General features: G+C 46.5%; 1 protein-coding gene across 2 annotated transcripts in view; it reads left to right on the top strand.

Annotated features, from left to right (window-relative positions):
- The window catches only part of FLT3 (fms related receptor tyrosine kinase 3), a 61,164-nt gene that overhangs the window by 41,197 nt on the left and 4,663 nt on the right, over positions 1 to 15,304 (top strand). For both annotated transcript variants that reach the window (XM_072937359.1, XM_072937358.1), the window contains exons 10-23: positions 524 to 627; positions 1,302 to 1,410; positions 1,898 to 2,076; positions 2,866 to 2,972; positions 3,060 to 3,192; positions 3,278 to 3,382; positions 5,555 to 5,665; positions 6,549 to 6,702; positions 8,516 to 8,598; positions 10,300 to 10,427; positions 12,898 to 13,020; positions 13,431 to 13,542; positions 13,851 to 13,950; positions 14,359 to 14,464. In XM_072937359.1, coding sequence (XP_072793460.1) covers positions 524 to 627; positions 1,302 to 1,410; positions 1,898 to 2,076; positions 2,866 to 2,972; positions 3,060 to 3,192; positions 3,278 to 3,382; positions 5,555 to 5,665; positions 6,549 to 6,702; positions 8,516 to 8,598; positions 10,300 to 10,427; positions 12,898 to 13,020; positions 13,431 to 13,542; positions 13,851 to 13,950; positions 14,359 to 14,464 — 1,654 coding nt within the window. The remainder of the gene's footprint in view (positions 1 to 523; positions 628 to 1,301; positions 1,411 to 1,897; positions 2,077 to 2,865; positions 2,973 to 3,059; positions 3,193 to 3,277; positions 3,383 to 5,554; positions 5,666 to 6,548; positions 6,703 to 8,515; positions 8,599 to 10,299; positions 10,428 to 12,897; positions 13,021 to 13,430; positions 13,543 to 13,850; positions 13,951 to 14,358; positions 14,465 to 15,304) is intronic.

Below are 15,304 nucleotides of genomic sequence, written 5' to 3'. Positions count from 1 at the left end.
CTGTTAATCACTATGTAAGGGCACCAATGTCAGAAAGCTGTCCTTTCAGGAAGCTGGGGAGTTACGGGTTCCCCCACCTACAGAGGGTCTTCCATATTTCTGGGGAGTTAGACTAGTCTGGGATGTGTATACGATTAGAGGCTGGAAAAAAAAAATAAAAAATAATAAAAAAAAAAGATTAGAGGCTGGAACCTCCTTGTCTCTCTTAGGAGCCCCAACTTCTCAACCTTTAATGTGCGTATGAATCACACTTAGATTATCTTAAAATGCAAACTCTGAGTCAATGGATTTGGGGTGGGGCCTGAGATTTTGTATTTCTAGCAAGGTCCCAGATAATACGGAGTCTGATGCTGCCTATCCGTGGACCACACTTTGAGCAGCAGGAGCGCACAGGCACCTCCCTGTCCATTGAACTTTAGAGAGTGAGTGTCTCCAAGAAGACGCCTTCCATGTCCACCACCACCCATTTCAGCATCTCCTAAGAGAACCTGACTAAGTCTGTCTTCAATTCTTTCTCATACAGCGTATCTAAGTTTTGCAACCATAAACACCAGCCAGGACAATATATATTCCATGCAGAAAATGATGACGCCCAGTTCACAAAAACGTTCACGCTGAATATAAGAAGTAAGTTAAATTGCCAAGAAATTTGATTTTAATCTCTTAACTCCTTAATTATGTACTAACGCGGACCAGAAAGATCTAAGCAGTGGCTTAGGGAAGGAATGCTGTAAATCTGTTTTGACATGCTGACGTGTTTTGAAATTTTAATCCGTATCTACTGGCTTTGTTTATACACAGATCTCTTTCTGGGCTCATCCTTTGAAGCTCAGAGGCTGATTCCATGTCCTCTCCGAAGGTGCTTGAGTGTGTGGCTTTACTGATTTTAGTATTTTGAAAGGTCATGTTAAGGAAAGGCCAAAAGTCATGTTACCCGCTGTTGTTCTGATATTTTTTGTGTCTTTGGTCGATAAAAAGATGAGAGTACATCTCACTGGACTTTTTGCAGATGCTTCTCCTGAAGCTAAGACTCATTTTGAGGGGCGCAGGTAGACAGGGGGCCACAGCTCAGCTCTCTCCAGGAGGGGCCCAGCAGTGGAAAAGGGGTGCTCCCCAGAGAGGTGGTGGGGCTGCCCGCACAGGTCTGCATGACAAGGGGAAAGAGGGAACATCCAGTCATCCTGCATGAGACCCTCCTAGAAGCACGAACCGCTTGGCGCACTCGGGCAGCCTATGTAAAGCTGACTTTGAAGCCCTTTCTAGAAAGTACATGATCTTATTTTTCCTGTCGTCTTCTGCAGGGAAACCTCAAGTGCTCGCCGAGGCTTCGGCAAGTCAGGCTTCCTGCTCCTCTGATGGGTACCCGTTACCATCCTGGACCTGGAAGAAGTGTTCAGACAAGTCCCCCAAGTAATAAGGACATTGGCGTCTCTTGTATTAGAAGAATGTAACACTCACACTCTTTCTGACATATTAACATTTTCTCATCAACACAATTTCAGAAGAAACGATAAACATTTAAAATGTTTACCTGCCGCGGGGAGGTATAGCTCCGTGGTGGAGCGCATGCTTAGCATGCACAAGGTCCTGGGTTCAATCCCTAGCACCTCCATCTAATAAACAAACAAGCAAATAAATAAACCTAGTTATCCCCCCCACCAAATCCCCAAAATTTAAATAAATAAATAAATAAACAAATAAATAAATAAATGCATGCATGCATGCATGCATGCATGCATGCTTACCTTCCCAGTCAACCATAATTCTAAGTGGTCACAAACTGTTTCTGATAACATACAATGGCTGCGTCTCTGGTAGAGCCCACTCGAGAAGCCCTCACTCCCAATCCAGTGAGGGCGCCCCCCTTCTAACTTCTCTGTCTGCCCTGTCTTTTCAGCTGCACAGAAGAAATCACAGAAGGAGTCTGGAATAAAAAGGCTAACAGGAAAGTGTTTGGCCAGTGGGTGTCCAGCAGCACTCTGAACATGAGTGAGGCCGTCAAAGGGCTCCTGGTGAAGTGCTGTGCATACAACTCCCTGGGCACGTCTTGTGAAACGATCCTGTTAAACTCCCCAGGTAGACAGCGGTCGCTGCTGTAAAGCACCACCGTCAGGAATTCCCCACGAGAAGTTAGTCCCCGTAGTTCACTTTTATTTGGGGAATTTTACAAGAGGATGTAGGTTCAGTGTGTGAGACAAGGCTTTTGGGGTCAGGCAGGAACCCCCACTGAACATATATGTTTCATAGTTCAAGGGCAGAGTGACTTCTGCTTACGTCATTGTGACCCACGAATTCGAGTGACGTGGGAAGGAACGTAAACCCTCAGTATAGTGGTTACCACCCGAAAGATCCCAGAAGCGGACTTAGCCATTTGGAGTCTACCATTTTCCCTTTTGGTTAATCTCCTCATTTACCGTTAGCCTGCTGTTTTATCGTTTGGGTTCCGTTCTCAGAGCCCTCCTAAGTTAAGCACTTCTTAAACCCAGCCACCTACACGAACAGTTTAGCATCCCCAAACTAACTTCTCCACGTTCACAGGACATCTTCATTCCGGGAACATGAACTTCTTTTTTTCTTTAATCTGACTTGCGTATCCTGTGGGTTTAAATGGATGCAATTCTTAAAACCCTTGGTACATGGTGTTTCTAAGTGGGTTCAGAATCATTTAGAATTTTCTGGGAAGGAAGCGTCCTTTATTATGAATGTGGCCTGATTTTCTGTGGGGAGTAGCATGTTTGCAGAGGGCTTGTAAGGATGAAAAGAATGGTTCCTCTAGGAGCATGTGAGAGGCTGTAAGGAGCACCCTGGGCTGCAGTGTCCCCCAGGAATTCTCACCCGCTGCTCTGCGATGCTCTTCTGTTGCAGGCCCCTTCCCTTTCATCCAGGACAACATCTCATTCTATGCAACGATTGGCCTCTGTCTTCCCTTCATTGCGGTTTTGACCATGCTAATTTGTCACAAGTACAAAAAGGTAAGAGCGAAGGTTAAAAAGTCATCACTGTGTCCCACTTCTGGAGAATGCCCTGTGGCTAATCGACTCCTTATTTCATCTCCAAAGCAATTTCGGTATGAAAGCCAGCTGCAGATGGTGCAGGTGACCGGCTCTCTGGATAACGAGTACTTCTACATCGATTTCAGAGAATACGAATATGATCTCAAATGGGAGTTTCCAAGAGAAAATTTAGAATTTGGTAAGGATGTTCCCAATGTTTCTGTCGCATTTTGTTCCTGTCGGGAGCTCACTGACGTGCACTCACTCACTTGTTTATCTTGCAGGGAAGGTCCTGGGATCTGGTGCTTTTGGAAAAGTGATGAATGCAACCGCCTATGGAATTAGTAAAACAGGAGTCTCAATCCAGGTGGCAGTCAAAATGCTGAAAGGTACGGTTACGTGGAACGTACCCATGGAGATGCACAGAGCGGGGAGGTGCCGTCCCCCACCTCCTCTTTTCCATCATTTTTATGGCTACCGCTTGCCGTGTTTCAGAGCTAAAGAGGGAGCGAGATGCGGTTAGTGTCAACCAAGTCATGAATATAAAATGCAAGTCATGAATGCAGAATGCCACCTCTTCTTCCTCCTCTCACTTTGTATAGGTTTTTTCAGCTTCAATATTTGGGGTGCCATTGCTAAGGCAGCTCTTGTGTCTTACCTTTTGACACAGAGTCTGGGTAGAAGAGGGAATTGGAACCTTCTGTACAACTTCCCACCCATTTCTCATCCGCTCTTATCTCCCCCCACCCCCAGCTCCTCCCCTTAGCATCGCTCTCTTTTTGAGAGCACCCCAAGCGGGCTTTGGCTGAGTGCTCAGTGACACATCCCCACCAATGAACTAAGTCTAACAGGCGTTCTTCTGTCCTTGTGTTACTTGAACTTTGAGAAGAAATTGGCACGACTGCCTGTCCTCTCCGTCTTTACAGGCTTCAGTCCTTGGGTTTCTGTCTTGCCGTATTCTCCTGGTCTTCCTCCCACTGCTCTGACTGCGTCCCAGTCCTCTGCTGGCCCGTCATCTTCTCGCGCAGTTTCTCGTGCCGAGTTCCTGAAGGCTTGCTCCTGCGCCTCCTTCCATTTCCCTCCACGCCCTCACCATCGGCTAGCTCAGCTCTGCCCGGAACGCCATCCTACGTCCCAGGGGTTCTCACAGTGGCATCTCCCTTCTGAGCTTCAGGTTATGTCCAAAGGTTTGCCAGTCTCAAAAGTCCCTCTGATTCATCCAGAGTGGACTCCTCCAACCCTGGCCCCCCATCAACATTCCTTCTCTCACTGATTGGTTATGGGTACCGAAGACTAACCACATTCCACGCAATTGGGCAGACCAGAAGCCTAGGACTGACTCATCCTTGCAACCATCTTCATTCTAGTCTTCTGCTGGGTGCCTCTTGAGTGCGTCCTCTTTTCTCTTCATTTCTATTACTGCCCCCTGGTCCAAGTCTAGCTCTTCTGAATGGCCTCACTAGCCTTTCGAGCAGCTCCCCTATGTGTGCTCTTCCCTCCTTTTGGATTCTGTTATACTGGAGCTCAAGTGATGGTTATGAAATGCAAAGCAGATCATACACTTTTCTTACTTAATGTCTTCAGTTGCTTTCAATTTCTCTTGGACAGTCCGTACCTCCCAGGACAACTTGGCTGCTCACCTCTCCCCTTGCACCCTCTGCACAGCAGCATGCAGCCATCTCTTGGTTCCTCTGGAGCTCCGTGCTCCCTCCTCCCACCTCAGGGCCTTTGCACAGGCCATCCTTCTGCTTCCTCTTTCACACAGTTATCTCCCACTCCTCCTGTAGATTTTGGCTCAGATACCACTTCCTCAGGGAAGCCTTCTCTCACGCCACAGATGAGTGCAAGCTCCCTGCTAGATGTTATAGTCTATATATAGACTACGTAGCCTGGTCTGAGCTGTTCCAGCCCGCAAAAGGCACATTATTTGATTCAGCTTTCACACTAAAATCTTTAAAATTCTGTCTGAAAACACAAGGTGTTATTATTCCAAATGTATGTATTATTTTATGCATTTAAACATTTTTTTGAGGGTATAGCTCAGTGCTAGAGTGCGTGCTTACCACACAAGGTCCTGGATTCAATCCCCAGTACCGCCATTAAAAAAATTAAAAAGAAAGAAAGAGAGAAAGAGAGAGAGAGAGAGAGAAAGAAAGAAAGGAAGAAAGAAAGAAAGATAGAAAGAAAGAAAGAAAGAAAGAAAGAAAGAAAGAAAGAAAGAAAGAAAGAAAGAAAGAAAGAAAGAAAGAAAGAAAGAAAGAAAGAGGGAGGGTGCAGCTCAGTGGCAGAGCGCATGCTTAGCAGCGTGAGGTCCTGGGTTTAATCCCAGTACTTCCTCGAAGAATAAATAAATAAACCTAATTACCTTCCCCCTCACAAACAAATTAATTAAAAGAAATAATAAAATGAATAAACTCCATGAACACCTTTTTTAAAAAATTAAAAAAATTAAAATTTTATGCAAATCTTCTCTGACCCGAGGAAAAATGTTAATTTTTTTAAAAGACATAAAATACCTGTTTGACTTCCACCTTCCATTTGTAATGCTCTTCCGCTGACAGAAAAAGCAGACAGCTCAGAAAGAGAGGCTCTCATGTCTGAACTCAAAATGATGACTCACCTGGGCAGTCATGAAAACATCGTGAACCTGCTGGGGGCGTGCACGCTGTCAGGTAACTGGTTCCCCCTGGGGACACCTAACCGGGAACACTGTAGCCTGAAGACAAAGGGGACATTTGTGCTCATTTTCCTCTCCTTTTCTCAGTCCTGGTGGGGGCCCTAGAATCCAAGTGGGGCAGAACATTGAGTGCCCTGTAGTCAGGTGGGTCTGTGTAGGCAAGGCCTGTCTTCACTGGGATGAGCCAGTTAATTCTAACCTACTTAAAACAATATCAACGCGGCAAGTGCATTTTGTGGCGTCTCTCTCCTCCCCGGCTGTGAAACTGGCACAGATGCGGCGGTGAGGACAGCTGAACAGCTTGGCCGCAGCCCCCGCTGGACTGCTTCAAATGAGGCACAGCCAAAGAGGCATGTCCAACTTTACTTTCCCAGAATCCGATGGAGCACATGCCCTGATTCTCTCACTTCTGCCTAGAAGTACCCAAACCATGGGCCCAGCAGTTGTTCCTTCTGGGACAGCCAGCCTGGGACTGGGATGAAGGGATAAAGAGAAGATGAACTTAAGAGGTGACTAGGGATGTACCTCTTCCTCCTCAGGCAAACGACAGATCAGCCTGTGTTTACCAAGTGCTCCCCGTGCAGTCAGCATCTCATCCCCAGTTGCAAACTGGAGGATCCGGGTGGCCAGTGGTTACTGACGAGGCTACGTGGACCACAAGGGGGAAAGTGGGAGGCAGGAAGATACAGCTTTCCAAGCGGATTTGAGCAGAAAGCTGAAATTGAATTTCAAGTGTAAGAAGAGAGAGGTTCAGAGAAAGGGGTACGCTTCCCAAGTCAGGGGAGAAGGGAGCGCTCATGTATGTTTTCTGCTACACAGAAAGCTGAAAGAATTATTTGGTGTTTGTACACCTGTAAATAAAATTGTCACTATTTCAGGACCAATCTACCTGATTTTTGAATATTGTTGCTACGGCGATCTTCTCAACTATCTCAGAAGTAAAAGAGAAAAATTTCACAGGACGTGGACGGAGATTTTCAAGGAACATAATTTCAGCTTTTATCCCACTTTCCAATCACACCCCAATTCCAGGTAAGATGCTGGGTCAGTTTCCTAATTAAAGATTATAGAACAGACAGAGTAAGATGGTTCAGCACCCCTCACCGGCCAGTTTCTAAAGGCCGTCGTCCGGCATTATGTGGTCTGTGGGTTCCAAGACTAGAAAGGCCAGTTATCTTTGCTCTAGTTACCCCGTTGACTTGGAACAATGAGGCTTTTCCTTTCCTGTAGCAGGTGCTGTAGCTGAGCCGGTCTCTGTCCACCTGCACCTAATCGCACCCTAGACACAGATTCCGTCTTGGGAAAGATGCATTATTCGATCTTTCAGGCCTCCTGGTTGACACATAGGAATTGGCAGAAAGAATGAACACTTTTCCCCAAATCCTTGACATATTCATGGAAAGTAGTGCAGGTCCTGGGAGTATTGCACAAAAGAGTTCTAATCTCATGAACTGGACTTTTTAAAGTGAGGATGGATTGACTGACTAATGACAAGGACAAATAGTCCCTCTGCCCTGCATTGTGTATTCTGCCATCCGTGGGACCCTGAGTGATTCTCGGTCCCGAGAGGGCTGTGGGTTTGGTAGGATGCTCTTCCTCATCCTTGGAGATTTCTTACTAATCACTTGAACATGGTAGCTCTAGACCACCCTCCTCTGAATGAGTTCACAGGCACTCTGTGAGAGTGACTCCTCCAGCCACAGTGCATTCCTGTTTCCATCCTACATGGAAGCGCTCCCTTTTTCTGAAGGCAGATGTGTTTAGAGACTTTTATCCTTTACTGGTAGACACTTGGAGAATGAGTTTGAGATTCCAGCCGTGTTTTCTCAGCACATGAGCTTCAGAACAGCTCTCTAGCCTTCTAATGCTGAGAAAGAGGCTCTGCATGATAAGCTGGGAACCCCGTGGAGACCTCCACGCACATCTTCGTGCAGCTGCCCTCAATCCATTTCCACCAGTCTTCCCTTTTCCTCTGAGTTCATATTCCCAAACCGAGAGGCTTCGGTAACGTCACCTGTTTGCCAGAACAGAGAGTCAGAGCCTGTGACCCTCCACTCCTTGGTTAGTGCCAGCAGCGCTGGTCAGCTCAGGGCCTTTGATTCATCCCAGTCCCTGGGGTATTCGATACACCAGAGCAATTACTTTGGGAATATTTGTGGTCTGAAAACATTAAGCCACTTTCTAAAGGTGTGGAAATTGTAATTGGGGTTAACTGTTATACTGGAATGAATTAAATCACTGTATAATGCATACAGAATTCCTCGGTGAAGAGTTCTATATTATGTACCATAAAAGGGGTTGGCGTTATTACTATTATTAATTTAACAGGAAGAGGAAATGAGCTTTACAAAAGGCCAACCTGGGGAAAAAGGGATGGTGAAACACTTAAATGTCTCTACAGAAAATCTGCATTCCATGAGCTGTTATAGGGAGTGGGCTGAGTTCAAAAACAAGAACAAGGTGGGAGTCCTGGTCACACTCTTTCGCAGCTTTGTGATTTCAGCAAATCATATTTATCTCACCAAATTAATTTTTCTTTTACAAAATGTGACTTTGACACCCAGTTCGTAAGGTTGTGGGAAGGACTGAGTGAGATCCTCTTGGAACCATAGGAGTCCATGCAGATAACAGAGATCCCTCTTACCCCAGCTGGACTGGCAAGCTCGGTTACACAGGTGTTTTTAATGCCCACAAAAAAAATAAAAAGGAAAGGTTGATGCTATGCTTTTAATTTAAAAGCTCATTTATAATTGGAATTCATTTCTTTGATGAACTGTGTTTTTTAAAATAAAATGTCTACTCCAGAGAAGAACATAAATAACGAAATAACTTTTTTTAAAAATAGTATGCCTGGATCAAGAGAAGTTCAAATACACCAGGACTCAGATCCTGCCTCAGGTTTCAATGGGAATTCATTTCAATCCGAAGGTAAGATTTTATTCTAAAATAGTAGCACTTTAAAATAGAAACGGATACAAGAGGTCTGTGTGTTAGCTGTTTTTACAAAGTGTGTAAGTGTGACAGCATGTTTTTCTTTGCTAATGTCTTCTGTAGGTTTTATTAATGCATATTCGCTTTAAAGGCAGTGAAGATTGAATGGTTTGTATATTATGAATTTCATGTCACTGTTTCAACTAATAAACACTGAGGGTTATTTTATTTGATCAGGTTATTCTTTTAAAAAGTCATGAATTAATTAGCGCCATCCTTCTCCCTGGCAAGTGGAAGAGGTACTGAGTTGTGGAGTCAGACAGAAGTTGGGGGGACCTCCGGTTGCCCCACTTTCTGGGTGATGACTGTGGACAGCCAAGCCGCAATGTTCTCATTTGTAAAATGGGCCTGCTCGTACCTTCCTCATAGGACTGTTAGAGGATTAGCTGCAAGCACAGTAAGTGAACAAACAGTCCATAAAATGTGGCAGATGATTGTAATTCTTTTACAATGTGACGAAACCACTTAGCGCAGAGGAAGGGCGTCTGTAAGTGCTGCCTCACCGGGCGGCCACACATCACCCAAGGGCTGGGAAGGGGCTCCTCTAGCCGAAGAGGCTCTCTGGGGAGCCGTCCTGGGCCGAGCAGTTCCCAGCGCAAACAGGTTAGCCCTCGCACTACCAGGAAGACCATGTGATGGCGTGGCGCCTTTTTTTTCTTTTTTTAACATTTCTTCTGAATTCTTAGAAGACTTGTTAGTCAACTACAGTCTCCCACAAAGTTAATTTCCCTGTGAAATGTAAGAAACTCTATAATTCTATAATTTTTATAATGCTAGGCAATTTCAGATAATTATTTGAGCATTCGGTTAAGGCAAACTTTTATATCTTTATGAGTCAGCATTTTCTTTTTGTTGAAGAGGGATTCCTGATGCTGTCTTTTTTTTCTGGGTGGAGGTGTTGAACCCAGGACCTCGTGCATGCCAAGCTTGTGTGCTGCTGAATAAGCTATACGCTCCCCTGCTCATTTGTTGCATCTAGTGTATCTTTAGCTGGTTAAACACTGTTTCTGTTTATTCGTCTATTTATTCAAATGTCAACGTTCAGACAGATTGCTCTGTGAGTGCTCTTTAATTGTGCGTGAACGCTGAACCCAGTTACAGTGAGTTGAATGTGATCCAGTTTTCAAATTTGATGACAAAAATGCGGCTGCTTTGAATCAGAAGACTTTAACAAGTTGCAAATGTTTTCTGACCTCTTTCTGACTCATTGACCTTTTTGTGAATCCAGCCAAATGTTTCTTACCCAAAAGGACACTCAGTGCTTAAAGAAAGATGACGAAAGGTGGCTGGGTGAAGGAGTTGCCTCGGCAGAACCCTGAATAATAGCTGCTTTTGTATGTGAGGCCCTCACAAAGATTTCACAAGGCAACTTTTCTTTTTCTGACATGTAACTGATGATATACAATATTATATAAATTTAGGATAATACAGTGATTCACAATTTTTAAAGGTTCACTCCACTTACAGTTATTATAGAATATTAGCCGTGGTCCCTGTGCTGTGCAGCATTTCCTTGTAGCTTATTGTATAGATGCTAGATTGTACCTCAGCTCCCTACCCCTGTGCTGCCCCCACCCCCCTTCCAGAAGGCAGCCTCTTAGCATTTTGGCGAAAATGAGGACCAGTTCTATTTTACAGATGAAATTGAATATGAAAACCAGAAGAGGCTGGAGGAGGAAGAGGACCTGAATGTACTTACCTTTGAAGACCTTCTTTGCTTTGCTTATCAAGTGGCCAAAGGAATGGAATTTCTGGAATTTAAGTCGGTAAGCTCCTTTGAAAGAGGAAACTCACCACCACCACAACAAAAAAAGATAATTTTGAAAAACAGGTGTGCTTTTTTTCCCCTGGTGTAACTTGTATCCCTTAAAGTGTGTCTTTCCTGCCTCTTCACTGTTGGAGTCACCTAGGATGTTACATGGGTTCTTGGCTAATTACAGTGTAAAAGCCCCGAATCTCTTAGCAGATGTCGGTTATCACAGCCCTCCAGGCTGTGCAAAGCCCCTGAAGCTTCCAGACAGGAAACACTCGGGAATCCCTCCTCAAAACAAGGTGCAGCGTTGTCGGGCCTTCCGTGGACAGTCAGGCCAGGTCATTCAGGCTGTGTCCTGCACGCGAGCGTTTGACCCGGGGGTGAGTGGAGGCTCAGATCCCAGGCGCTCTGCAGCCAGACCCGCCACCCTGGGCGCTGTGTGCCTTCTGAGTGTCTGCTGTGGGCCAGCAGCCACCCTGTGGGCCCACTGGTGTTACCCGGTCCACGCTCACACTGCTCGCCGCACACAGGCCAATGAATCGAGAGACAAGTCACTGGGGCAAGGAATAGTGATTTTATTTGGGACCATGTGGCCCGAGTTAGAAATCAGGCTTATTTTATATGAAAAGGGGAGGGTGTAATGACAAACATTTCCTGGTTCCAGTCAGCCTCCAGAGGGGCTGTGTTCACTTCTTCCTGCCTGCAGCCGTTCCCGGGTGGGCCTGGGCAGGCAAGCGGGCAGGCAGATCAAAGATTACCCTGGAGTGAGACAAATACCATGTTCAGCCAGGTTCTGGGAGCAGGGCAGCTCCAGGCCCAGCAGGCCTAGCAGACAGGCGGTGGTGCAGAAAGGCTTTCGGGAAGAGTTCGTCCTGGGCCCAAGGAGGTTTCTGAAGGAAAAGGACGCCCAGCAGGGAACACGGGCTAGGGTAGGGGACCTGGAACCAGGAGGAAGTCCACTGAGAAAGGTCAGGAGTTAAACGTGTTAAATGTCAGGTTCAGGCAACACAGGGGAGCTGAGGCCAGCAGATCCTTGGACGTTCCTGCCCGGAGCTGGAGGGGGGCATTCGGGCTGGAGACAGAGGTCTGGGTGACGGGGGTGGCATCCCTGGGTTTGGAGGCAGCGGCTCAGGGAGGCCGTGGGCTGAGAGGACGCGGCCATGGGGGTGAGGGTGCCGCGCAGAGGCCACGGAAGGGAGGATCTGCAAAGGGAGGAGCTGCCAGGCGGGACCAGGTGCACCGAGGGTCCGGGTCACGTCCCTGCAGGTCACTACGGGGCTCAGCCTGGCAGCCGAAGGCAGGCTGCGGGCAAAGTCAGGAATGGACCTGGATGACACTCGGAGGACGGGGTGGGGAGGGGCGAGCCGGAGGGATTCTGGTCTTCGTGGCTTTGGCTTTCATTTCTTAAAGACTGAAGAGAGCCCTTTGGACCTTTGCTCCCAGTGCCCTGTTCTTTTGAACTCTTCCTGTAACCGAGCAGGAGCCCATGTGGTCTTCCTGGGACAGACCTCCTCCCCCATGACCTCTGTGGTAGCTCCTCCCTGAAGCACCCAGATAATAGTATCTCACACATATTTCCTGAGTGTTTCAGATGCTAAAAACCACCACCAAATGGAAGAAATTAACTACGTGATGGTCATGAGCCTGTAGACCCCAGGCCTTCTGGCGCCTGAGGACTGATCACATCAACCAATCAGAGAACCGTGCTCCGCTGGGCACGGACCCTGGGGCGCCCCGCCCTCAGCTGGCCTTTCAAAATGCTCAGCTGAAACCCTTTGGGGAGTTCGGCGGTTCTTTTGGGCTGAGCCACCCGTCCTTCTTGCTCGGCCCTGCAGTAAACCTCTCCCTGTTCCAAACTCTGATGTTTCGCTTTGTTTGGCCTCATGGTACGTCGGGCACAGGAACTTGGCATTCAGTAACATTCCTTCGTGGAGTTAATTTTCTTGCCAGACCACTCGAATTAAAGTCATGTCATCTCTCAATTCAGAGTCTGCTTCCAATTCCTCGTTAGTCAACCTTCCCAAACTTCTAGTCTTTTCCCCAATTTTTTTTTTAAATATTATGCCATTTTATTGCCAGAGCTTTATTCCCTGGTCAGAAAAGACATTCCTGTCTCCACTCTCACCAGGAGAGTGCTCTGAAAGCCCCTCCGGGAACCCAGCTGAGGGCCTGGGCCGTGTCTCTTACCAACAGTAGGATATGGCACCTGGCCAGGTGTGACCCCCTTTCTCAGGACCCAGCCCCCTCGGCCTCTGGGAATGTTCTGTAAGCAGCACACGTGGCTGCAGCTGCAAGGGCTGAAGAGTCGTCCACACACTTGTCCCGCATGGTGAGGACGATTCGTAGCCCAGTAAAGATAAGAAACCTTGATGAACTACAGCTCCGTCATGCGGAACGCCTACTGAGCTGGAAGCTACAAGGAAGATCACGGTCCAGGGTTATGCACGTTGTGGTAAACAGCACTTCCGCTCTGTTCTTTCCAGTGTGTTCACAGAGACCTGGCCGCCAGGAATGTCCTCGTGACCCACGGGAAAGTAGTGAAGATCGGTGACTTCGGGCTGGCTCGGGACATTATGAGTGATTCCAACTACGTGATCAGGGGCAACGTGAGGCTGCTGTTTCTTACCTTGTTTATCCTGTCATTTTGTGTTTTGTCATGGCTTTGGGGGGGTGGGGAATTAGGTTTATTTATTCTTTTTTAAATTTATTTTCTTATATAGAGGGACCGGGGATTGAACCCAGGACCTTGTGCATGCTAAGCACGCGCTCTGCCACTGAGCTATACGCTCCCCAACAAGTTTGCGTTTTAAAGAAATATGATTGGTTGGTTTGTTTAAGGCCGCTATGTTAGAAGGTTAATTTGAAGGTGAAAAACATCCCCTTGAGGAATATGATTTTCTCCATATTACTAAGAGTGGCCTTAGGGAGATAGTAAACGTTACCACCAGCCAACGGGAGAAAAGGACTGTCTGTGCGTGGAAAACTCACCATCGATCTCCTCTTGGGTTGTACACAGGCCCGTCTGCCTGTAAAGTGGATGGCCCCCGAAAGCTTATTTGAGGGGATCTACACAATTAAGAGTGACGTCTGGTCATACGGAATATTACTCTGGGAAATATTCTCGCTTGGTAAGTTCTGCACCTTGCTGCCCGCCTGCCCTGGGCTTCGGCTCTCTCTGCTCCCTCCCCCACTCCTGAGTCAAAGAGTGGCGGAAACGCCACCTCCCAGAGTCCCCTGGTCTTACTTCTGTGGCAACATGAGCCCTTTATTTTTATTTGCTGCTGTCCGTCAGTCTGTCCTGCTCTCAAGCAGGAACCATGGCTTCTGCTGACGCCACAATGCTGGGCCAGGGAGCCACAACCGTGTCTACTAACTGAGTGACTAATAAACAAAGGAAGAGTGAGTGGATGGTCAGCCAGCCTCATGTTTTTCTCAGGTGTCAACCCTTACCCTGGTATCCCGGCTGACGCCAACTTCTACAAACTCATTCAGAGTGGATTTAAGATGGATCAGCCGTTTTATGCTACGGAAGAAATGTAAGTTCACATCAGACTGGAAGTTCTGAAAGCAGAAATGTCCAGGCTGTCTAGTTCCAAAGCCCTGAGAAAAACAGTAAAACTCCTTAGTGCAGAGTTCACGTAATTCCTCTTACAAAAAGAAAAGAGTCTTCCTTTTAGTTTCGGGAATTTCTGAACAAAACTGAACCTTTTCTGGGTTTCAATTCCCTTCCTTGAAGGGCCCTTCTCCTGACGTCTGGTCCACACTGTATTTTTCAAAATGCATCATCGATTTGACCTTTCTGATGTGAGTTCAAAATTGAGGAGAGTACTTGCCTCAAGACAACGTCCAGAAATACGTAGCTCCACAGATTCACTAAGTGGGAAGTGACCCATTTGGCTTCCTGCACATTTCCTATCTTGCTCCTGGTCCTGTTGTTTTTACAGATACTTTATAATGCAGTCCTGCTGGGCTTTTGACTCGAGGAAACGGCCGTCCTTCCCTAACCTGACTTCATTTTTAGGATGTCAGCTGGCGGACGCAGAAGAAGCGGTACGTAGCACGGTGTGTCTTATAAACATTCCTAGAAGGAGCAATAGCTCAGAAAACTCCCTGTGGTTTCCTAAGGACCAGAGTTACCAACTTGTGTCTCTCACCGCAGCTGGTCTTGATTACTCTTTAAAATTGTATGGGGTTAGGCACAGCGAACTATACTCAATACCTTATAATAGCCTATAATGAAAAAGAATATGAAAAGGAATATGTATGTATGTATGTGTAACTGAATCACTGTGCTGTACAGAAGAAATTAATCCAACATGGTAAATCGTCTATACTTCAATTTAAAAAGAATCCCCAGGGAAAAATAAAATAAAACTGTATAAGGTTAGATATAGTTATGGATAAGTGGTTTTAGGTGAAAAGGGGGGAAAAAAGCTTTTCTTGAAGATTTCACCCCTTTGATTAAGAAATTAAATGCTTTTCAGTGACCAGTGCAGAGGACTAGACAAGTAAATAAAATGTAGTCACTAACCTCCGGAAGCCACTGACCTTTCCGAATTCAACATGAAGCTTTAGTACGGAATAGTCGTATAACTCAATCATGTCATAAGGTGGAGTGGAGAGAGCACTGACCTGGAGAACCTAGTACCAGCTCTGGGCCTCAGTTTTCTCACCTGTAAAATGGGTTGCTAAGCTGGGCGATCTTTGAGCTTTGAGAACTTGGAATGACTTTGCTGACTCGTCCCGCATCGGTACCACCTGATGTAGTGACAGGAGCCATCCCCTAGACGGAGCCAACAAAGGATGGGGCCTGAAACTCCCACTACCTCACTTCAAATCTTTGCTTCTTATATGGGTTAATTAGGTTGCTTTGTTACCCCAAAAGGTAAA

Source organism: Vicugna pacos, chromosome 14 (genome assembly GCF_048564905.1).
Source record: "Vicugna pacos chromosome 14, VicPac4, whole genome shotgun sequence".
Classification (NCBI taxonomy): Eukaryota; Metazoa; Chordata; class Mammalia; order Artiodactyla; family Camelidae; genus Vicugna; species Vicugna pacos.
The sequence above is the reverse complement of the archived record's forward strand: the minus strand, read 5'-3'. Positions and strand labels throughout refer to the sequence as shown.